The 24143-nt window shown below is 41.1% G+C and overlaps 1 protein-coding gene across 1 annotated transcript in view; it reads right to left on the bottom strand.

Annotated features, from left to right (window-relative positions):
- TNIP3 (TNFAIP3 interacting protein 3) overlaps nucleotides 1–24143 on the bottom strand; it is an 85108-nt gene that overhangs the window by 48643 nt on the left and 12322 nt on the right. Inside the window, exon 3 of the mRNA XM_055141966.1 lies at nucleotides 2030–2150. Coding sequence (XP_054997941.1) covers nucleotides 2030–2150 — 121 coding nt within the window. The remainder of the gene's footprint in view (nucleotides 1–2029; nucleotides 2151–24143) is intronic.

Raw genomic sequence — 24143 nt, forward strand, 5'->3', positions numbered from 1 at the left:
GGGACCATATGGGATGCTGGGAATTGAACCCGGGTCGGCCGAGTGCAAAGCAAATGCCCTACCCGCTGTGCTATTGCTCCAGCCCCGGCAACTGCTATCTTTTGCCTGGAATTGAGGGGTAGAGAACAGGCAAATTTCACTGGGGAAGTCATAGGGAAAATATTTTTAAGGGAGGTACAAGTTTCAGTTAACTCTGCCAGATAGAGGAAACTCAGTGCTGAAAGGGTGGCAGCGAGGATGTGGGCAAGGTCTTTACCATTTAAGGAGGTGTCCAGGAGACAGAATGAACAGCCTGGCAAGGGAAGGCAGTCTTGAACACATGAACCTTAGAGGCTGAGAATCTGTAAGGTCTGTAGATCTTAGGACTGTAAGATCAGGATGCTGAGAAGAGAAAATCCTCATCAAATTTCTCTCTGGGATTAGACAAGGTGGTTGCTAGAGGAAAGCACACATTCCCATGATAGAAAGAATTTCTAACTGGGAGCTGTGTATGAAAGCTGGGTGAGACGAAAAGAAAGCCATTAGATAGTCATTTCTAACTTGGACAAGAAAGACCACTTAGTCAAGGATTCAGTTTCTGAAGAGTAACATGCAGATGTACAGAACTCAGAGGGACTGTGTATTCAGTGAATGTATGAAAGAGGTATAGTCAAGTAAAGGGTGCTAGGAGGGCCTGCTCGGGATGGGAGATGCGGGCTGAAAGTACAATATAGACCGAACATGATGGTCACTCAGTACCTCTATTGTAAACCACAGCACTCAAAAGGAGAGAGAACAAAAGGGAATGCCCTGCCACAGAGGTGGGGCGGGGTGGGAGGGATTGGGTGGGGGTGGTGGGAGGGATGCCTGGACCATTGGTGGTGGAAAATGGGCACTGGTGGAGTGATGGGTACTCCAACATTGTATGACTGAAATGCAAGCACGAAAGTTTGTAAGTCTGTAATTGTACCTCACAGTGATTCATTAATAAAAAATTTAATTAAAAAAATAAAGAGGTATAGGAACCTCCACAAAGTTTTAAAAGAGTAAGGAAGCTGTGTGTATATGTGTGTGTTGAGTGGGGGGGGGGGGGGGAGGGCGGTTCAACAGCAAGGACTATAGCTGCTGAGATTCTCTCCAGGAGTGGTAGTCTTCAAAGGGATTTTAGAGGCAGGATCTATGTTTACTCAGAGACCTGAGGCTTATACAGTGTCAGGTTTCCTTTAAGAGGAAAATATGCAAATTATGAATGCAAATTAGGTACAAAAGCAATTGTTTAGGGGATCCATACTTCATTTGCTCAGCAGTAAATCTCTCTCCATGACTTTTATAGTTTTCTCTGCTGAGTATAATTCTTCCGTAATGAGTAAGAATTCCTTTAGAAATAAGAACCAAAGTTCTGTGTTTTTTTAATGTCAGTTGTGCGCTTGATTCTATTTTCATTTTATTTTGTTTTTGGAACAATTGTTAGAGATGGTTTCAAAGTGGAAGGACAGAAGAGCTTGAGTTTATGTTGTCATTGACAAAGACTTTCTAGAAAGTCACTCCAAAAATTTCTAGCTCCTTGAATTTTATTTGCTTATAAATAAGCATAGACAAATATCCTCAACCAAGGAAGTTCCAAGTCAAACACTCTTATAATCAGGAAACCCTTGATTTTTTTTTCTTTGAAAGATGGACTTGCGTTGGCTTGAATTTAGTCATCCCATTTACATTTACATCAGTTGGGTTTACATAAATTGGGTTATTTTACCCCCCAAAGAGTTGTCACTATATTAAACACTGCACTGACACATTTTCTTCCTGCTTCTTTGTAGTCCTAGTCACAATACATCATACTCTCAACTGAAAAGGATCGCCTGGTGAAGGGTTTCTGTAGTAACAGGAAATGACTATGAAAGTTGTACAAGGGTTTGCTTTGTCCTCACAATCATTAAGGAAGTATATTACCATAATGACTTTGGGACTGTTCACAAAAATTCACAGTGAACCAACTGTTGAAAGGTATGTTTAAGGAAAGGAAAAAAAAAAAGAGAAGATGTTTGCTTACCTGCAGAGAACATGAATTTCTGTGATATGGCAGGCCCTCTGGGATGCGCCCTTTGGAGCCCTGAGAAGCATTTCTCTCAATTCTATCTCGGATTTTATTGTCCAGCTCTATGCTTTCACATCTGCGAGTAACATAGGAAAGTTACATGTCACAAAGATATTTTAAAAATTATTCAAAGGATACAAAAAAATCAAAAAGAACATGACAATGTTATTTATGGAATCACCAAGGTTCCTGTTCTTTAGATATCCTAAATGATAAATAAATAGAGAATTAATGAGGCAATACGACAAAGCAAAGAGTTCTTTGTGAAGAGGGTGGCAAACTCATGAAACTCTTAAGTTGAACTCTTGATTTATTCCTAATTTATTTTAAACTTCCAAGCACATAACTTACTTTTGTTATTATCCCTCCATCACTCACAAGAAGAAGTAAACATACATGCTATGAGTAGAAATAAGATAAGATAGTAGGTTAAGGTAGGTTAAGACACTGTGGCAATTAAGCTTTTAAAAAAATAATAGCTTGTCCTGATGATGGTGTGAATGTGAGGGGTCCTTTGAAGACTGGTGGAGGTAATACCACCCTCTAGTCCTGGCTATGCTGATATAATTACATATTTGTAGAGTTATCACTTATAGTATTATAAATAATGGCACCTAAAAATTGGGGGTAGGTAGGATGTGGAAAAATACTTTCTCCTAAATTATGTGTGGTATGTGAACTGCCTTCACATCCTTTCAGATATCCCCAGTGACCCCATGACCAACCAGAGAAGTCAGAGAAGGAGGTTTGAGGTTTTAAAAAATATTTTGAGCACTTTTCTTTATTACATATTCAAAGGTCTTCAGTACAGATGCCTTCAAGTGACATTTAAAAAATAAAAGTAGAGGATACCATGCCTATTGATTCATATACTCATCTAATAGTTATTTATTTGAATTTTATTGGATTAGATTCTAGATGGCGAATTTTGTAGACTCCTCTCTGGTGGAAAAGATTATCTCAAAGGTTATGCTTTACTGCCATTCAGAACATGCATAGTTCACAGCTATCTTATGCTAACTTTTTTCCATGAACTCGCCTATAAATACCCAACTCTTCAAAGGCTCTTTGCATGAGCCTTATCTTTTAGATCCTCATTAGTAAAATGAAGGAAAACTATAGACATGTTTCATTTATATTTGCGACTGACATCTTTTTAACCTTTTGTACTTTGTATATTAAATCTGCTGATATCTATCTGTTCTGGCCACTGGATTTACAGATACAAACAGTGACTCAAAAAGAGCCTGTAGCCCCATGTCACCAAATGTGGCTTTTACAGTCATACAATATGGTTGCCTCATTAATATTGACAAGTAGTATAAGTTCCTAAAGGAGATAATACACTCAATAGACAAAATAGATAGCCACAATCTTAGGAAATAACCTGAAGATCATTTCATCCATCTTCTGTGTTTAGAAGACAGAGAAATGAGGCTCAGGGGGTTAGATGACAGATAGTTGAGGATGTTAGTTTTCTTCCTTCCTCCTCAGACTCGCCCACCTTGTGTCTACATTTCCCCTCAGTCATATGCCAAAGTCAAATTTTATCCTTTGATCCTAAGCCAAGTCTTTTGAGGGAAGATTCTGGAGAACAAAGCACATCTTCTAGTCTGAAACAAGGAAAAATCGACAGTAGGTTGTTCTATATTGGAAATGTTTCCAGATGTTTCAAAGACCGGAATTGCATCTCTCGTTGACCCCAGAGTGAGAAGTGTCTAAAAGACTAGAATCAAGCAGAAATATTTTTAGGGATGTTCTTTCTAGTTAGTATTAGTACTGGGTATGCATCTTTTTTTTTGGGGGGGGAATAAATGACTCAAAGAAATTATTTTGTGTAAAGATGCTTCAGATGACAATGTCATGGCATCTTAATTGTTTTAATTGGGAACTTTAATAGTCTTGACATAAAGTAATAGTAGAAAATAATTTTAAATTCTAAACACTTAATGTTTATAAGAAGATGTGGTTTTTAGTGAAAAAATAAAAGAAACATTTCTAAAGTTTTTCCAAGGTGATGTGATTTAATTAATCAATTTTCAATTCCAGGGATCAAACTCAGGGCCACTACATGCAAGGCTTATACTCCCACCATTGAGCTAAATCCTCAACCACATGGTTTAATAATTTAAATTTAATCATTTAAATTTAAACATGTCTCCAATGATTGTTCATGTCTGAAAGCCTAGGAAGTGAGGGTTATTTTTTATATAAACATGGACATAATTATTGCCCTGTATTTGTATTCTTGACTGGATCCCTTTTTATTTCCTCCCTACTTTTGTCGTGTGCCAGGTCACCACACAGATACCACGTACCCAAGCCAAGCCTCTGGTGACGGGGCCCAGAAGAGCTGGACTGGAGCAGAGACTGAGTATCTGCAGGTGCTCTTCAGGCTGGGAAGTGTGTGACGTTCTAGAGAAACCACTTCCTCCCACAACCACTCCCGGTGATAGCTTTAGCCTCTCACTGAGACCGTTATGCTGGGGTAAAATACCTTAACTCACAAGGGAGAGTGACATATTGGGACAAGGCATAGTGTCTGTGAATTCAGTTTCAACAGGAGACACTCTGATACATGCCTACTGTCTGTGAATTCAGTTTCAACAGGAGACACTCTGATACATGCCTATTGTAGCCTTTTGCCCAGGCTAAAAGTTAGCCGTCCTATAGACCCCTCCTTAAATATGGGAGGGAAACTGGGCTTGATGTTCCAGAACTCTATTTCCATGGCAATCTCACTTAATACTATGGGGCTTCTAAACATGTTGTAACTGCATGTTTAGTCTGTGGGTCCTCTCCTTCAGATTATAATCCCCTAGAGTTAAATTTGCTTATCATTATATCTCCAGAGCCTCACAGGTATGTTGAAATATTTATTAAGAAAATTAAGTCAAGAAAAACTAGAGCTGAGGCAAAGGGGAGCACACGATCATACTGAAGGAAAAGAAGTTTATATTAGAAAGTCATGCTTGTAAGATGCTCCTCTGACTTCCTTAGATTCTTTTGTTTTTCATGGTGTCCATGTTATTTTCTTCCCTCATACCTTAATATATTTGTCTCTGAGAAAAGAAAATTGCTAAGGTTAAGCAGTCTTATATTATATATTAGCAAGGGCTGGAGAGGGAGGTCTAACAGGATCCAGTGTTCTGTGATGGAGGGATATTGGCACGTGTGTGTGTGGTGGGTGTGGAGTGGTAACATTGTGCACCTAAACTATATTAAAAGTTACACTTTTGTAAACTGATGTTACCTAAATAAAAACTACCTTATAAAAAGAATGATGTTGGTTGACTCCATGGCTTGGAAGCTGGCTGGCCTCACATTCTGGGAAAAAGGCAGCTCAGATAGAGAAGGGAACACCAAGTAAAATGTAGTTGGAGGCCAGCTGGAGAAGGGTGAAGTGTGCTGAATGTAGACTAGAGACTGAACACAAAGGCCACTCAACACCTTTATTGCAATGCAAAACACAACACTTAATTAGAGAGAGAGAACAAAAGGGAATACCCTGCCACAGTGGAGGGGGGGAGATAGGATGGGGGGAGGGATGCTGGGTTTATTGGTGGTGGAGAATGGGCACTGGTGAAGGGATGGGTTCTCGAACTTTGTATGAGGGAAACATGAGCACGAAAATGTATAAATCTGTAAGTGTACCCTCACTGTGACTCACTAATAAATAAATTTTAAAAAAATGATGTTGGACTCCAGAGATAGAACAGTGGGTAGGGTGATTGCCTTACTACCAGCCAACCCGGGTTTAATCATGGCATCCCGTGTGGTCCCCCCAATCCCGCCATGAGTGATCCCTGAATGCGTAGCCAGGAAGAAGACCTGAGTATGCAGGCGCCCCAGAGGGGGCGGATGAGAGCCCTCCTTGCCCCAAGGCACCAAACTCCAGCAGTCGAACACCTCCAGAACCCAACCACGGCCATGCTCAGGGCCGCCTCCCACAAACTCAGGCCGAGCCTCATGCGTGAGTGAAGTCCTATGGAACCCAGGTAATGAGAAACATCATGACCTTGGACTCTGGCCTCAATGGGACCCGGGAGCAGGGATCCTCTGCCCATTTCCCCCAGTCTCTGGTGACTCAGGGGTCACTCCCATAAGCCACCTCCTGCCGGCCGGCGCCAGATAATCTCATCCTCAGCCACCCTCCAGATCCCATGGCTGTTTCTCCCAGAAGGGAGCATAACATGAGGCCCCCATAGCCATGCCACTGGACTCCGCGCCAGGCTGTTTCAATCAGAGCGCCCTAGAGCGGGCTGGGTGAGAGCTCTCCCCGCCCCAAGGGACCCAGCCTCGGCAGCCGAAAACCTGCACAACCCAATCACCACCACGCTCAAGGTCACTCCCCACACGCTTAGGCCAAGCCTCACATATAACTGAACATATTCCTGGACACATCATAAGACACTCCCTACCCATTCTCCATAATTATCACACCATAATTGATGGGGTTCAGACAGTAGGCAACAAATCATAGAGGAAAAAATATATATATATATGCATATATACATATTTTCAGATTATCATCATCATCATCCCATTGATCATCAAATTTCTCGAGCGGTCTCAGCAACGTCTCCATTTGTTTTAGCCCTGAGATTTTAGAAGCCTCTTTCTACTCGTCCTTCCCAATGATACCACATTGGAGGCTCTTTCCGGGTCAGGGGAATGAGCCCCAGATGGTTACTGGTTTTGGCATATGAATACACCATGGGGAGTTTGTGAGGCTCTCCCATGTGGGCAGGAAACTCTCGGTACCTTGCCAGTTTCTCCCAGAGGGAGAAATAGGCTATAAGATATTGCACAGCCGCAAAGCCACTGTGCGCTTCCGGGAGCTTGCTTTTAAGTCTCTGGATGTGGGCCATTGATGGGATTTCATGGCACCGAGGGCAGCCCCTGGGTGTGACTGCCTAGCTAATAGAAAATGGGAAATCAGGACGGAAGAGGCCCAGTCCCGATCCAAGCAAGCTTGGAGGCCTCAACCCCGGGTCCCACACACCTGGGTTCCTCTGCTGGTACCTTCATGCGTGAGGCTAGTCCGAACGTGTGGAGAGGGGCCTTGAGCATGGCAGTGACTAGGTTCCGGAGGTCTTCTGCCCCCAGGAGCAGTGCTCGGGGTGGGGAGGGAAGCTGGAGCCCATCTCCTCTGAGGGGCCCCAGGGAAGACAGCCAGGTGTGAGGGCAAGAGACTCTCTGCCACATATTTTCAAATATATATACCAAAGCTCACACCACCCAAACTTTAACAACATGTTAGTGATATCCTATAGAAAGTCTTAATGGTTCCTGCCAAAATAGAAAAATCTTCGTACTGTTTTCTATATGAACACTTTTTTGTAAGCATGTTCAGCAGTTCTTCATAACAGACAATATGAAATATATTATTTCAGTTGTGTTTTGGGACAGGGATTGAATCTTTGATGGAAACATCCCAAATTTGGTGGTGGGAAGGTGTAATGATGGTGGGATTGGTGCTTGAATATTAAATGTAATCAAATATTGTGAACAAATATTGTAAACTAACATAAAATTTTAAAAAATTAAAAATAAACATTTCAAATAAATAGTAAAATAAAAAAACTCAGTATGATCGGGTGTGACCCAGAAACCAAAAAAGCATTTTTAAAAAAATTATAAAAAGAAGAAATAAAAAAAAATTTGGTGTGAGTGAAAAGATGTGAGTAGAGAACATGGAGGAAAATACCAACCTTCTTCAAACATGGCTTTTCTCTCATTTATTACGAAGTTGGGAATGACACAAAATGCATCGCCACCGTGATTCAGGATGAACATAGCTCAGTAGTTTTATGGGTCAACTGGGAGGTAAATGTTTAAAAGTTTTAATTTTTATTGTTTTATTGTGGAGTTCTCTTGGAGAAGCAGACTAGACAACGTAAATAATGCTTTGGATCTTTTTCTTTCTGAAAACAGGGGACAAAATTCCCTGGTGAAAGATGCCTCCTATCATAAACTAGGAGATAAGAATATTCTTACTATCAAGGAAGTATAGGCAGGATATAATGCACAAACAGACCTTGGGAGGCGGTCAGGGACTCTCAGGGCAGTGCTCAGGGCTTATTCCTGGCTCTGAGCACAGGCTTTATTCCTTGGAGGGCTTGACTATGTTGGGTGCCCCAGGGATTGAACCGTGTTAACTGCATGCAAGACAAGCACCTTACCTGCTGTTCTATCTCTCTCTGGCCCCACTGACAGATCATCTTAAAAATAATTCTTGGGGCTGGAGCAATAGCACAGCGCATAGGGCGTTTGCCTTGCACACGGTTGACCCAGGTTCGATTCCCAGCATCCCAATATGGTCCCCCGAGCACTGCCAGGAGTAATTTCTGAGTGCAGAGCCACGAGTAACCCCTGAGCATTGTTGGGTGTGACCCAAAAAGCCAAAGAAATAATAATAATAATTCTTGTCTTTTTTAAGCCTTCCCTTATATTTTAGTTGCTTCTTCTACAGTTGCTTCCTTTGTTTCACATACTATAAAAGCATTTAGGTTTTGCTACTACTTTGGTCTTCATTTTTTTATTAAGAGTTCCGTGTCATATGAAATTTGTGTTTACATATTCTCATTTTCAGCAGTCTTTTATCACAGAATGCTAGCCAAAGATAGAGGAATGAATGTTCAACTCCTTGGAAACCAACTGATCTATTTCATAAGCCAGGCAAATAGATCAATACTAACTTCTATACTCTTTGAAAACTATGATAGTTTCCAGAGATAGGAGGTGATAGGAAGGTGTACTAGGGTCTTTTGGTAGTGGGGTTGTTGAGTATATAGAGATAGATAGATAGATAGATAGATAGATAGATAGATAGATAGATGTATATATATATGTATACATGTATATATAGATGTATATATGTATATGTATATATACATATATATGTATAGAGTATAGAGGTGTGAAACTGTACACCTGAAATTCTATACTAATTGTAACCAATAGTACAATCACTGTATCACTGTCACTGTGGTACATTGCTCGAGGTGGGCACCACTAACGTCTCCATTGTGAGACTTGTTACTGTTTTTTGGCATATCGAATACGCCACGGAGAGCTTGCCAGGCTCTGCCGTGCGGGCGGGATACTCTCCATAGCTTGCCAGGCTCTCTGAGAGGGAAGGAGGAACCGAATCTGCATTTGTTGCTACGCTATCGCTCCAGTGATATGGAGCATTAATTAAAAAAAATCATGATATTTTACAATTTTGTCTGTATCTAAAAAGTAAACCAGGTAAGTTAGCTAACTATCAAAATTATTGATAGAATAATTTTGTGTCAACCATAGTTTTCTTTCACTCACCTGAATGTTTTCTCAAATATCACTCTTTTTTACACAATGCCACGAAAGTTTGATGTGATCTCAGAAAACTGGAAGACTAAATTTTGACTCTTGTCTAGTAGCCACATTTTTCAGTGTCTCATTATGTATTGACTATAAGTAAAAAATATCTTCAAATAACAAATATTTGTACATTTTTCTCTTAATTCAATCAATATAAAAAAAGATGAATTTCATCAGGACCAATATTTGGAAGAATGATTTTTGTTAAGGAACAATCACTGGTTAGAAATTTTATTTAGGGGCTGGAGTGATAGCACAGCGGGCAGGGCATTTGCCTTGCACACACCTGTCCCGGGTTCGATTCCCAGCATCCCATATGTTCCCCAAGCACCATCAGGAGTCATTCCTGAGTGCAAAGCCAGGAGTGACCCCTGTGCATGACCTGGTGTGACCCAAAATGCAAAAAAAAAAAAAAAAAAGAAAGAAAGAAAGAAATTTTATTTAAAAATTTTAAATTAAGGCAAAGATTCCGAGGACAAACATCATGCTTTTACTAGCTATATCAGCTATTAAATCATTTATGCATCACACAGATGAGAATTATTTGAGAATGTTATAGAGTAGAAATACTTTGCCTTTCAGTTTAACATATCATTCAACAAGATTTCTTTAAGCCATATCAGTTCAAATATAAAATTTTCACAGGCATCTTGGAATTTTACTCTGACTTATTTATAATCCTTGATGCTAATTTATCAGCAGTTTGGAATTTATGGAAACATATGCAAGGGGACAGAGGCAACTGAAGGTTACAAATTGCCAATCTGAACCTGCTGATTCCTCTATGGATGGTGAATAAATAATAGGACAGATTATGAGTACAATCCTCTGCATGGTGTTTGAGAAAGATTTTATTACTTTGTTATCAAAGATAAGAAGCTCACTGATGCACGGAAAATGGGTATCTTTTCTTACCTTCTCACAGTATGTATCAAGTAATGGCTAGCTATTATTGTATTAATAATTCAATTAAATATTTACGTTTTATATTATATCATGTTATTATCATATGTTAGACAAATATATGTATTTTTGGAGAGCTATTTTTCAAAACCTTTTGAATATGAGATAGAGTATTTGTAGTCGGCAAAGCTGCATTGACTGAAGAATGCCTCTAGAGGGCACTCTGCATTCAGTTCAGGAAGAAAGGTTTCCGCAGTCGCGCTCATTTTCTGTCAAATTTCAGTTTCTGATGAGAGACGTGCCATGCATATGTGTGTAGTAATTGTGGCGTATTTGAAACATATTTTTAAATTCAAAACATGTCTCTGTTTTAGTAGACTGATTTTGTTCATGCTGCAATTGTTTAAAACGCTTATATAACAGACAATTAAATCGCTCTCTTAGAGAGGTCAGCTAATATTATTACCAAAAATTTCAAGAGCCCGTGTTCATCCTTTTTTGTGTGTGTGAGATGATCATATTATTGTGAAATTGATGATACTAAGATTGTCTTACTTCCAGGAGTTAGGAAGAAATGGTTAAACATGGGGCAATCTCAAGATCAAATGTATTCCAATGATAGTAACGCATCATAATTTAAAGAAAGAATAAATTAATCCATACGGATAAAAATAAGCATAAATTATAACAGGAAACAGTTATTTACAATGCAATGTGTAGTAATAGAGAAGAAGTCACTATTAATTTAAAATAACTCATACCAGCCATTGTAGTCTAGTTCAAATGAGTGGGTGTTAAAATCAATAGGTGCTAAGAATTGTAACTGAAATTTTGATGAGAAAATGGAAATTTGTATAAATTTTATATAACCTCCCTCTCTACTATAGGAAATTTAGTGTAATAGTGTAAAAGATTCATTTACATTAGTATATCTTGGCAGATACCACCTTAATCAAATGGTTAAAATTAAAATTACCTATAGTAAGAAACTGGAGCAATAGCACAGCGGGTAGGGCGTTTGCCTTGCACGCAGCCAACCCAGGTTCTATTCCTCCATCCCTCTTGAGAGCCTGGCAAGCTACCCGTGGTATTCGATATGCCAAAAACAGTAACAACAAGTCTCACAATGGAGATGTTACTGGTGCCCGTTTGAGCAAATCGATAAACAATGATGACAGTGTGACAGTGCTACAGTGTTATAGTAAGAAAAATCACAACTGACCATCTGATTACACACACTGAAAAAACATAGTGCCATATCTATGGTATTACTGTCCCAAATGTATAATCTGATTGTAATTAAGATGAAATATTAGACAAAAGCAAATTGATAGACATTTTGCAAACTATGAGGCCTGTAATTTTCTCCAGTGAAAGTTAAGCAAAGTCTCAGCAACTGTTGGGATCAGAACAAAATATCATAAAACAAAATGCCGTCTATTGGAGCTAGAGCAATAACACAGTGGGCAGGGTGTTTGCCTTGCAAGCAGCCAACTCGGGTTGAATTTCTAGCATCCCATATGGTCCCCTGAGCACTGCCAGGAGTAATTCCTGAGTGCATGAGCCAGGAGTAACCTCTGTGCATCACTGGGTGTGACCCCCCTCCCAAAAAAAGCAAAATGCCATCTATTATTAGAATGATTTTTTTTTCTGCAAAGCTGATCAGTAATTTAATTGACCAAACTCAGAGTTTGATGGTAGCATTGTCTCCAAGTTCATGTTTTCTGATTTTTCATCTGAAAGGAATCAGGTTATGCCATCCCAAAAGATGTCCCATGACATAGGATTTTGGTTTCAGTTAAGAGTCAAGAGAAACAGGAAGTGTTCTCTGGGCCTGTCTTTCATCTTTTTTAAAAGCAAAGCAAAAACTTTCTTGTGTGAAGGAGGCATCACTAGCCCTCTCCTGTTTCCGGGGGAGAAGCAGTGTTTCCTTCTCAGCTCGAGCTGACTCTATGATGGATGTGCATCAAACAAGCCCTGCTGCTTCTGGGCAGAGCTCGGGGCTAGAGCGGGCCCAGCCTGACTTTGGCAGAGAGCAGAAGCCCTAGCACTGCTCTGGGGGGGAGCCTCATCCCTGCACCAAATAATAACTGTCAGAGAGATGCTTCAGGGGCTAAGCCACTTGCCTTGGATGCAACTGACCTTGATGCGATCCCTGAGCACAGAGCCAGGAGTAACCCTCAAAGCATCACTCTTCTCAAAGGAAAAGCATGTGCCCTTTTGTAGTGTAGGACAGCAAAGAAGACGGTGGGGGAAAACCTTACTAAAGTGGCACTTAGCTTCCCAGTCCTTCCCAGTCCTTTCTAGATCCTTTACTATAATGTATAGCCCTTTGCAACCTCGACTCTTTACTTTGAAAAGCTTCCACCTCCAGCAGCTTCTCTGAGTTTCACAGCTTTTTCTGTGAATATCCATTGACATGGACATATGACTAAACATCTAGTAATCTCTTAAATCTAAATTTATTTATAAAATTCTCTGGGCTGGAGAGATAGCACAGCGGGTAGGACACTTGCCTTGCACACGACTGACCTGGGTTCGATTCCTCCATCCCTCTCAGAGAGCGTGGCAAGGTACGAGAGTATCTAGCCCGCACGGCAGAGCCTGGCAAGCTCCTCGTGGCATATTTGATTTGCCAAAAACATGGGGCTGGAGTGATAGCACAGCAGGTAGGGTGTTTGCCTTGCACGTGGCTGACCCGGGTTTGAATCCCAGCATCCCATATGGTCCCCTGAGCACCGTCAGGAGTATATTCCTGAATGCAGAGTCAGGAGTAACCCCTGTGGATCTCCAGGTGTGACCCAAAAAACAAAACCAGTAACAATGAGTCTTACAATGGAGATGTTACTGGTGCCTGCTCAAGCAAATCGATGAGCAACGAGATGACAGTGATACAGTGATAAAATTTTCTGGTTAATTGATCCCAGTCAGTTAACTCATCCTTGCCCATGTCAGCCCCTGACACTGAATCTAAGAAGGAAAAGGAATATACTTTCCCCCCTGATAGATGATTATTTTATGGTTAAATGGGAGAGCATAATTGTAGGAAATTCACACCAAAGCATCAAGTGGTAACTAAATGATTCAGAAAAGATTACTTTGAATACATCCTTATAACTTTTTTTCCTAAGTTTGAAATTGCCAACACTTTTAAGTATTTTAATAGTAAACCTAAAAATAAATTAATTTAAATCTTAAATTACCTTATGTGAGATAGAACTAATTGCATAAAAATAAAATTAACATTTCATTATGTAACAGAGACTAAGGCACAAACTAATAAATCTTTAAGATTGGTGAAATTAGTGTAAACCAAATGAAAGCAAGGATGATTTACTATTTCGTTTTTCTAATAATGTGGAGGGAAAGCATTTGTTTGAATCAAATTACCTTAGTGGTCTGTTCTAGTCCAAGGATTTCAGAAAATAAAACGAGCTGTTTCCACGACAATATTTAAATCCCAGAAGTGGAAAGAGAGATCTTAGAGGGTTGGAATATATGCAGAAGGCCTGGCTTCCCTCCTCAGCACACACAGGGCACCTCAGAGGGATCCCAAGTCAAAAATAAAACCCAACACCTCTGTATGTGACCCCCAAAATAACAAACAAAATTAAAGTCCAAATAAGTGGGGGAAAAAAACCCCAAACTCTGAATACTGAATGTCTCTGTGTTTACGTTTTTGTTGGGGGGCCATAACTGGCAGTACTTGTTCACCACTTCTAGCTCAGTGCTCTGATAAGCCTAGAGATATCCTCCACCCCTTGGGGGACGGGGAGAAGGACGGAAAACTAGCCGTGGAACAAAGGCCACGCAAGACTGGAATTCAGTCAAGCCCTGGGTGGTTGAATTTTGAGAAACTTTCCACCAATAAAATGGCACTTCCTGAAAACCTGCTTTGCATAATGCAGGCATACCGCAAAGGCCCTCGGATCCATGAGGTGGAGACACATTCCCCATGGATGCTGTACTTGAAGGTTATTCTGTGATTTCAAAGAACGCCCCACAGGAACGTTCTGCTTTTGTTCAAACTCAAGCTGATTTAGGTTCATTAGTTTACAATACTGATGGAAGAAAAATAATTTCAGGTAAGAGTCCCTTTGTATAGAGCTTTAGATTCAGGATTTATTGAAAACATTCAAACAAACAGGGCTCAGAAAAGATCTCCTAATGAGCAACTATGCTGGTGAAGATGAGTTATAATTAATATATCTGGAAAACATAAGCAGATTCAAAACTAGTGTAGTGTAGAGATTTATCAAGACTAACTGCCTTCACAAAAGTGACAATTATTTTGTGCTATGACCCTCTAGTTTTGCATCAAAATATGCATACTCTGAAGTTAATTTTTGTCATTGTTTCTTTATTTGGGGCTTACTCCTTACTCTGAGCTCAGGGATCACTTCAGATAGTAGTTGGGGGATAACGCAGTGCCTGGGATTGAACCAGTGTCTGCCACGTGCAAGACAAATGTCTGACCTGCAGAACTGTCTCTCTAGCTCAGAGTTTGTTGTTGATATATATTTATATCTAAATATATAATATTTATATCTTTATATATTCTGGGTAAAAGCAATAGCATGTGGCCGATCCAGGTTTGATTTCTCCACCCCTTTTGGAGAGACTGGCAAGCTACCAAGAGTATCTTGCCAACTTGGCAGAGCCTGGCAAGCAACACATGGTGTATTCAATATGCCAAAAACAGTAACAAGTCTCACAATGGAGATGTTACTGGTGTCTGCTCGAGCAAATCGATGAGTAACAGGATGACATTGATAGTGATAAACATTCTATAAATATATTTATATTATATAAATATGTAAGTATATCATATATATGAATTTATAAATATACTTATATAATTATGTATTTATATAAATAAATACATTTATATAAGTATATATGATCACGATCATGGTCACGATCAGAGAGGCTCTTGCCCGCATGCCTGGCTGTCTTCCCCAGGGCCCCTCGGAGGAGATGGGCTCCAGCTTCCCTCCCCACCCTGAGCAGAGCTCCTGGCACCCAAAGACCACCAGAACCTAGCTACAGCCATGCTCGAGGACCCTCTCCACACATTCAGATGGGCCTCACGCATGAAGGTACCGGCAGAGGAACCCAGGTGTGTGTAATCCCATCAATGGCCAACATCCAGAGACTTAAAAGTGGGCTCCCAGAAGCACATGGCCTCAAAGTGGCCGCAAGATATCTTGTAGCCTACTTCTCCCTCTGGGAGAAACTGGCAAGCTTCTGAGAGTTTCCTGCCCACATGGGACAGCCTTTAAAGCTTCCCATGGTGTATTCATATGCTAAAGCCAGTAACAAGCTGGATCCCATTCCCCTGACCCTGAAAGAGCCTCCATTGCGACACATTGGGAGGAATGAGTCGAGAGAGACTTCTAAGATCTCAGGGAAAAGAGGAATGGAGAGGTTACTGAGCCCCCTCGAGTATATATGGTCATATATAATAATTATGTAATATTATAGTATACATAGTAATGTTATATAATTATTACATAATTATATTATATGAATTATATCTAACCAGCATATATTTGTATAATATTTTGTATAGAATATATATAAATTTTTGCCCCATTTTGCCCAAGAATTGCTACTAAACATGCAGATGCATGTAATGGTTTATTTCGAATTGTCACTGTATATTCAAAAACCTGTCACTGTGGCCAGATATTTTATGAGCCCCACAGAGAGTTGTACAGCCTTGTCTGGGATAAGGACCCTTCATTTAAGAAGCTAGGTCCCAGAAATACAAAATGGTGAAAAAAGAAGAGGAGCGTAGTGAAACCCAAAAGCAGAATACAAAGGCTAGAGAAACCCCAGCTACAACGGACAGGGTTAATTCAAAGCACTGAGCAAGGGCACAAGAAAAAAGACAAAGATTTCAACCCTGTCACTCCAGCCCCCCAAAGGAAAATAAGAAAGGTCTAGAGAGGCCAAGGACATGGCTCAAAGGGGTGAAGACATTGAGAATTCCCAAGTTCCAGCCCTAGTACTATTAACTCCTCCCCCCAACATTGCTGGGACCCCCTGGTCGCCCCTCACCCTACTGGGTCCAAGCAGCAGGACGTAATGGGGCCAAATGATAGTACCGAAGGCAGGGGACTTGCCTGGGTTCAATCCTCAGTGCCCCTGAGGGTCAAGTATTCTCTAGGTGACACCAGGGCCTCCTGCACGCTGCGTGACAGCCCCCAAACTCCTCAAAGAAAACCTAGATACTAGCCAGAAAAAAAGAAAAGCAGGACATTCTCATAGAAATGAGCAGAGGTATGGTCTTGGGGAAGCAGTTATTGATGACTGCAAGGGCTAGAAGCTATTTAATAAAGTATTGGTAATATCTAGAGTGTATGGAATTGAAATACACGCCTAAAGCGGGTTGCTACTTCACCAGCAGCTTTTCATTGAAAAGTGAAAGCAGTTGGGCCGGGGGACCTCAAAGGAAAGAACCCTGTTCCTTGGCAGCATCTCAGCCTGGCAGAGGTCACTGGGCATGACAAACAAGCTGCCGTTTGTCCTGGCCATGACTCAGGGTCAAAGGATTAGAAAGAGAAGTCACAGAGTAAAGATTTCAACCCAGAGCAAGCTGAGAGTTATGCAGGGCTTATAACGGAACCAAATTGTGTTTTGTTTGGGGGGGCTCGTGCCTTTTGTGCCCAGAGCTTTTCTCCTGCCTGCACTCAGAGACCACACCTGGTAGGGTTCAGCAGACCCTCAGGGGTACTGAGGATTGAACCCAAGCAAGTACCCTGCCTTCGGTCCTATCATTCTGACCCCTTGAACTGATTTTCATCTCCAAAAATCATCCTCCCGACCCCACCCCATGGAACTGATCACATATGCCGGACTCCACAAGCAGCAAGAAGCCTGTCCCGGAAGAGGTCAGGGTGGGTCAGGAAGCCCAAATCTGCACTGAGGTGACACCGCCCATAGGAAAACAGGCTAAGGACGCTTCATCTTTTTTTTGGGTGGTGACAGCAGCGCAGAGGACTTGGCAAGTAAACGAAATCCACTGGTCTCGGCTGCTGGGTTGAAGCAGCAGAGTCAGGAATGAGAGAAGGCGACAGTCCCCGCTGCACACTCCACGGGTCCTCCCACAGCCCTCCTGAGGCTGCTCGTCCCCCAGAAGGGAGCACCGGCTCGTCAGCCCCATGCAGGCACTCGGGCTAGCCCTGCTCTGCTGAACCCTCTCGCAGAGTCCACTTGGGGAGCACTCACTTGGCCCTTCCCTTTTTCATCGGATTACATGCATGTACTTGCAGCCACTTTGAACTGGACCCTTTCCTGTTGCTTCTGTTTTTTTTTTTTCTTTTTGGGTCACACCCGGCGATGCACAGGGGTTACTCCTGGCTCTGCACTCAGGAATTACCCCTGTTGGTGCTCAGGGGACCATATGGGATGCTGGGAATTGAACCCGGGTCGGCCACGTGCAAGGCAAACGCCCTACCCGCTGTGCTATCGCTCCAGCCCCTCCTGTTGCTTCTGTACCCTGAGCTTCCTTCTGCCTTTGTTCTCACCCACCTAGATGACAGGATCTCACCCAAGAGAATGCCCACTAGGGGGGTTCCTAGAACAACAACAACGACAAGACAGTAGAGATTTTCTAAGGGGGACGCACTTGAAAAAAAAAAATCCCACATTCTCTTTGTATAATCTTAAACTCAGACCAGGACACTTGACAGACTAAAATTTCTAAAAAAAAATTGTTTTTTCTTTTTATACCAAGGCTCATTTATACCAGTTATCTCTATTTAGACCCAATTTCTCAAAACTGTACCTAGTTAGAACTTGGCAGGCTGCGGGGGGGTTTCCACACTTTTAAGCGGCGTTTTCATCTTGACACAGAGTTTTGGCAGTTGGCAGCTGTTGGGTCACTAGCAATCTCTGGATCACCGAGAGAGATCCCTGAGCACACTTGCCTCCGCCGGCAGGCCCCCAGTTCCCTCGCGCTTTTGGTAACTACCAATGAATTGCTGATTAGCCAAAGGGCCTTTTCTTTAGGACAGACATCAAGTTCAAAGGGAACTGCAGCAGACGCTGCCAATGGGATTGATTTAACCATCAGGGAATCACTGTCGACAAACAGGCACTTGGCTCTTCCTTCCTCAACAGATTTTTCTCTTTGTTTTTGCTTTTATTTCCTCAAAGAACGTTTGCTTCCCTTTCATGCGGCAGATTTCTGGGGCCCCAGCCAGTGGGCCTTTTCAAATCATCGGTTTGACTCTAACGAGAGAAAGAACAGAATTGTACTTCGAAGTAGCCGAGGTAGAACCCCACCTGAGGGAGTGTCACAAGTGAAAGGGATTCTTTGGATCTGTCGGGTGAGAACGAAAGTAAAGGTCACTTTTTAATAAGCGCCTCTGAGTCTTAGTAAAAATGGAACTGTGTGCTGGGGAGGAGAGTAGGAGTTGAAGGTCAAGGGGGAAATTTGGTGTCTGCAGTAATTGGTTATTTTGTGAATGGACCTCTAAGCTATGTCAGTGGATGCTTCGGAGGAACCTGGATGAGAAGAGGCAAGAGAGGAAGTTTCAGGGTGTGAGGAAAGTCCAGAAAACGTGCTAATCAAATGTTCCACAAAGGAGAACAGCGAGGTAGCCACGCAGACGCTTTATTTAGTGCTTAGAAGGACCGGAGGAGAACTCCCCACAGAATCCACAGGGCTGTTCCACGCAAGATGGCTTGTGGTCACTGGCCTGCTTCTGACGGAGCAGCCGGCTCCCGAGTGGAACATCTGGTTACAGCCATGTGGTCAAAATTAGTCCCTAGGCATTGTTTTGTTCACTTCCCAAAACAAAGCACAAAACAAACGCCAACAAGTCAAAGCATCACTGTCAAGCATTCTCACAGGAAAACAAAAGTTTATGCAACATGAGCCGTTTTGCTACAGACACATGCAGAGCCAGGATGTTCGTGTAGTTTTCCAGATAGCTCTCTCCAGTTTCATGCCATCTACATGTCTTTGTGTATGCAGTTCTCCCAAGCCTGTATTGTCATGGAGAAGGCCCTACATGTACTTCTCCAGGTGTACTTCTGCTATCAAGTAGCTGTGATTATTTGGACAGGTACTCTTCTCACTGATTTCTATAATGCATTAATGTGTTCATTCATTTGATGATCATATCCTGAGAACTTCCTACATGTAGGAAGAGCTTTTCTCACCACTATAACATTAAAGGAACTACTTTATAGCAACTGAATATTGATATTATTGGAGTTAGAACATCACTTTCAACTCGGAAGAACTGAGACAAAAATCTAGGCCGTTTGATATAAAAAACACATACCTAGGATCACATAGATGGTACGGCAAATTGGGTATTGCCTTGCATATGGTTGACCTGGATTTGGTCCTGAACACCACGTGGAGCCTCCAAGCACTGTCAGGAGTGACCCCTGAGCCCAGAGCCAGAGTAAGTCCCGAGCACTGACCACTGTGGCTGACCCCAAACAAAAAAATATATGTTAAAATGTATTATTATTTTATCATAGTATCTGGTCATGTGTTTCAAAGTAATCTATTCTGTCTGGGGAGGGGGGTCAGGAGGGATCTGGACCATTCTGTCAGTGCTCAGGCTTATTCCTGGTAGTACTCAGGGAACTATATGTGGTCCTGGGGATTGAATCAGGATAGACAAAAGCAAGGCAAGCACCTTTAATCCTGTACTATCTCTCTGGTCCCTATTATTATATTACTTTTGCTTTTTGGGTCACAACCAGCGATGCACAGGGGTCACTCCTGGCTCATGCACTCAGGAATTACTCCTGGTGGTGCTCGGGGGACCATATGGGATGCTGGGAATCGAACCCTGGTTGGCCGCGTGCAAGGCAAACGCCCTACCCACTGTGCTATCACTCCAGCCCCTGGTCCCTATTATTTTTATTGGATATTTTATACTGTCAAAGTGTCTCTGTTTTAGCAAACAGAGGAGAAAAAAGGAATCTTGTTCTTTAATAATTTTATGTTTTCTATAGCTCTACTGTGATAATATTAACACTAATGTTTCCACCTTTTTCTCTCTTCACATAAAATAAGCATATTTATTTTATCCCATTATTTAAAAAAATAAGAATGCAATCATTTTACACATTGCTCTGCTAATTAGGTATGCCATAAATAATTATTTACTGCCATAATTAGATACCACATGCTAATTTTTTTGGTTATTATGCATTTTTTGGAATACTTCTCTAGGTTCATGCCTATAGCTCTAACCAATATTTGAATAATATTTGAGAATTATGGATGGATGTTGTTTATTTAATAATTTCTCTGGGATATAGTATCAAGTTGTTTATTTTTAATGGGACTATAATAAAATATGCATATACTTTTTTACATATTAGAACCTTATTTACATAGAATATATTTACCAAAGTGAGTATTTATCAAGAAATATGAATATTTAAACTTTGTAATGTTTCTAGGACACTTTCCAGTTTTTTTTTTAGCAATTTGAATTAGCTATGTGTAGGTTTCTTTTTTGTTGGGGGGGTTTGTTTGTTTGGTTGGTTGGTGCTCAGGGCTTATTTATGGCCCCTGTTTGGGGATTACTCCTGATAATGCTTAGAGAACTGCAATAAAGTGCTGGGGATTGAATCCAGATCCACCACATGCAAATGAAGCATTATGCCCACAGAACCATCTCTCTGGTCCCTGTGTAAGAATTCTTACTGTTCTACAACTGAATTTAGTTACCGATGTACCAAAAGCTTCTCATATAATGGGTATTCTGTCTTGTTTTATTTCGTGTCTTTGATAAGTCAGTCTCATTATTTATTTGCTAGTTCTCCTTTGTGGTCATTGGTTTTAGCTTTTGACTGATTCTTCTTGATGGGTCTTTTCTCTATTCCACTTGCAGTAGTTCTTTATCTCATTAGCATTATAACAAGTAATTGATGAAAAAATGATTAAAGGGATCAGGACTGTAGGGTGTTGGATGAAGGATATGTGAGTTGCATTTTTTGAAAGGTTGTTCAAAGGACATAGCTGATGGAGGGAGACTTTCCTGGGACGAAGTTCTGCCTATTTCATGTGGTTTTTTCTTTACTGAAGAATAAGTTGGAGGGGGGGCAGGTCCTGTGTCTGGGGACATAAAGTAACCCCACTCGACCCTTTCCTCTCTCAGGAAGGGATTCCAGGATGATACCATATGGAAATAATCACTACTCTCTTTCCTCCACTTGCACTTTCCTTCTCTTCAGAGATCTCTGTGTCATTGTCACTGTCATCTCGTTGTTCATCAATTTGCTCGAGTGGGCACCAGTAACATCTCCATTTTGAGACTTGTTGTTACTGATTTTGGCATATTGAATACGCCACAGGTAGCTTGCCAGGCTCTGCCCTGTGGGTGAGATATTCTTGGAAGCTTGCTGGGCTCTCTGAGAAGGGTGAAGGAATCAAACCCAGGTTGGCCACGTGCAAGGCAAACGCCCTACCTGCTATATACATACATATATAAGTACCCTCTAGAAATGATTATTTATTTCTTCTAGTGCCAAGACTAATATCTCTAACAGACATCAAGGAGGAAGACATGACCTGAGAAGAAGGCTTTAGAAGGGGGAGTCAAAGATAATAGGAAGGGCTCACAAGCGTTATGAAGATGACTGTTTTCACTGGGAAGAAATTAGGGTCTTAAGCTAAGACATCATGTTATAAGACTTGAATTATGAGAAGGCCAACACTTTTGCTGGCTTTAGAGTACTGTCCAGAAATATAGGGGCAAAGACATAAAGATTATTTAGGAAGCTAAATTAGAAGGTGTTTAGGAAGCTAAATAGTTGCAGTAATTTAGGCTAGAGGTGGTAGTTATTTGGACAATGGTACTAGTGGAGGACATGGAGGAAGAAGTTAGATTCTGAATGCAATTGAATTGAGTCAGGAAAAGGAGGAGGAGGATAATAGAGAGACAGGAGGGAAGGAGGGAGAGACAGAGAGACAGAGAGAGAGCATGAACACTTAGCTTGAAGTGTTTTTAGGTAGCTAATAGGAAATAATGGTGTCGGGGGAAGGGAGAAAGTTTGGAGTAGTTAGATGAATTAGATTTTGAGCCTCTATTTGGAATGTCTTTTAGATATTACTATGGGCATAAGAAATAAACAGATGAATATACACATTTAATCTAGTAAGTGATTTTGCTAAATACCTCCCATGTACGATTTTATTTAATTCTCATTTAATTCTCATTAAGTGAAGACATTTTTGTCTTTTGAGAATGTCTTAAGTTCTTATCATTGCCTTATTCTCAGATAAGCTAAGTATAATGAACAATTTGTTCCTTCAAAATCAGGTGAGATGTTCAAGACAAAAACCAGGTAAGATAGTTCCATGATCAGGGTTATGTGTCTTGCATGCTAAGAGACCCCAGTTTGATCACTGGCTTGCCCCTAACCCAGAACCCTAGTATGTGTCCTTGATGACTCTAATGGTCCTGCTGATCATGATGACCTTCATCACTCCTGAGCAGAGTGTTTCTGGGACTGCTTGGGTCAAGTATCTTTGAAAGTAGCCTCTTGGTGCCCGGAAGAATGCTTTGGAGATCCTCCCACCACCTTCTCATTATCCCCCAAATATCTAAAAATCATTCCCTTCTGTCAGAGGCATTTTATTATAGACATATTTTTCAGTAATTTTACTTTGCAAACATAAAATTATTGAAAGCTGTTGATGTTACACTTAAATTGATCCCGGGCTTTTCTTATACTAAGTTCCCCCAAATACTATATAATTCTGTACCAATGGGTCTGCCCCCTTGACATTTTGACTCAAAGGAGAAATAAATTTAAGCTTTGTCTCCAAAGGGCAAAGAACTAAACATAAAGAAGTGGTCAGGTAGAGGAAAACCTTCTCACTGGAAAAGAGCAGTCATGGAGACTGTGTTAGTAAGAATACCATGTGTGTGGTCTGGGTTTTTCTTTGTTTTGTTTTGCTTTGTTTTTTTTTTCTCTGTGTTGGTTGAAGTTGTTAACTACTAACAATTGAAAAGGAAAAGATTAAAGGACCTCGTGTGTTCAGAGAATTGAGAGAAAGAGCTCAAGATCAGTAAAACATGCTGATCAATGATGTAGTCTTAACTTTGAACATAAAGAAAACATTAATCTTTAACAATTTTAAAGCAGATACTTCTAAATCACAAAGAGAAAGGAACAGGTCTCAGGAAAATAGCATTAAAGTCAAGTCAATTTGCACATAGTCGAAACCAGGATATGCCAATAAATTGCAATCGTTAAATGTCAACGAATTAAGCAACAATGTAGAACTGTATTTCTTTACATCTCTACACTATTTCATATGTCTGGTGATTTTTTTTCAGTTTTCCATTGAACTGCTCTAACACTGAGTTCAAATATTAAAATATACAAATTTGAGATATGGTTGGACATACCAAGGAGCAGGACTATCAGACCAGAAGGTCAAAACCTGGGAATGGTAAACTCCAACAATACAACCAGACTTTACCAGACTTTGTCCCTACTTCTAGGTACAGCACTTCTAAAACCCTATGATAAGAGTGTGTTGTTATTCTTTTTTTTTTTTCTTTTTGGGTCACACCCGGCAATGCACAGGGGTCACTCCTGGCTCTGCACTCAGGAATTACCCCTAGCGGTGCTCAGGGGACCATATGGGATGCTGGAAATCGAACCTGGGTCGGCCGCGTGCAAGGCAAACGCCCTACCCGCTGTGCTATCACTCCAGCCCCAGGTGTGTTGTTATTCTTAAGGCTCTCATGAATGGCTCCGCCACCTCTGAGCGTCCATTATCCCAGAGGAACAGAAACCAATCTCA

This window comes from Sorex araneus, chromosome 6, assembly GCF_027595985.1.
Source record: "Sorex araneus isolate mSorAra2 chromosome 6, mSorAra2.pri, whole genome shotgun sequence".
NCBI lineage: Eukaryota > Metazoa > Chordata > Mammalia > Eulipotyphla > Soricidae > Sorex > Sorex araneus.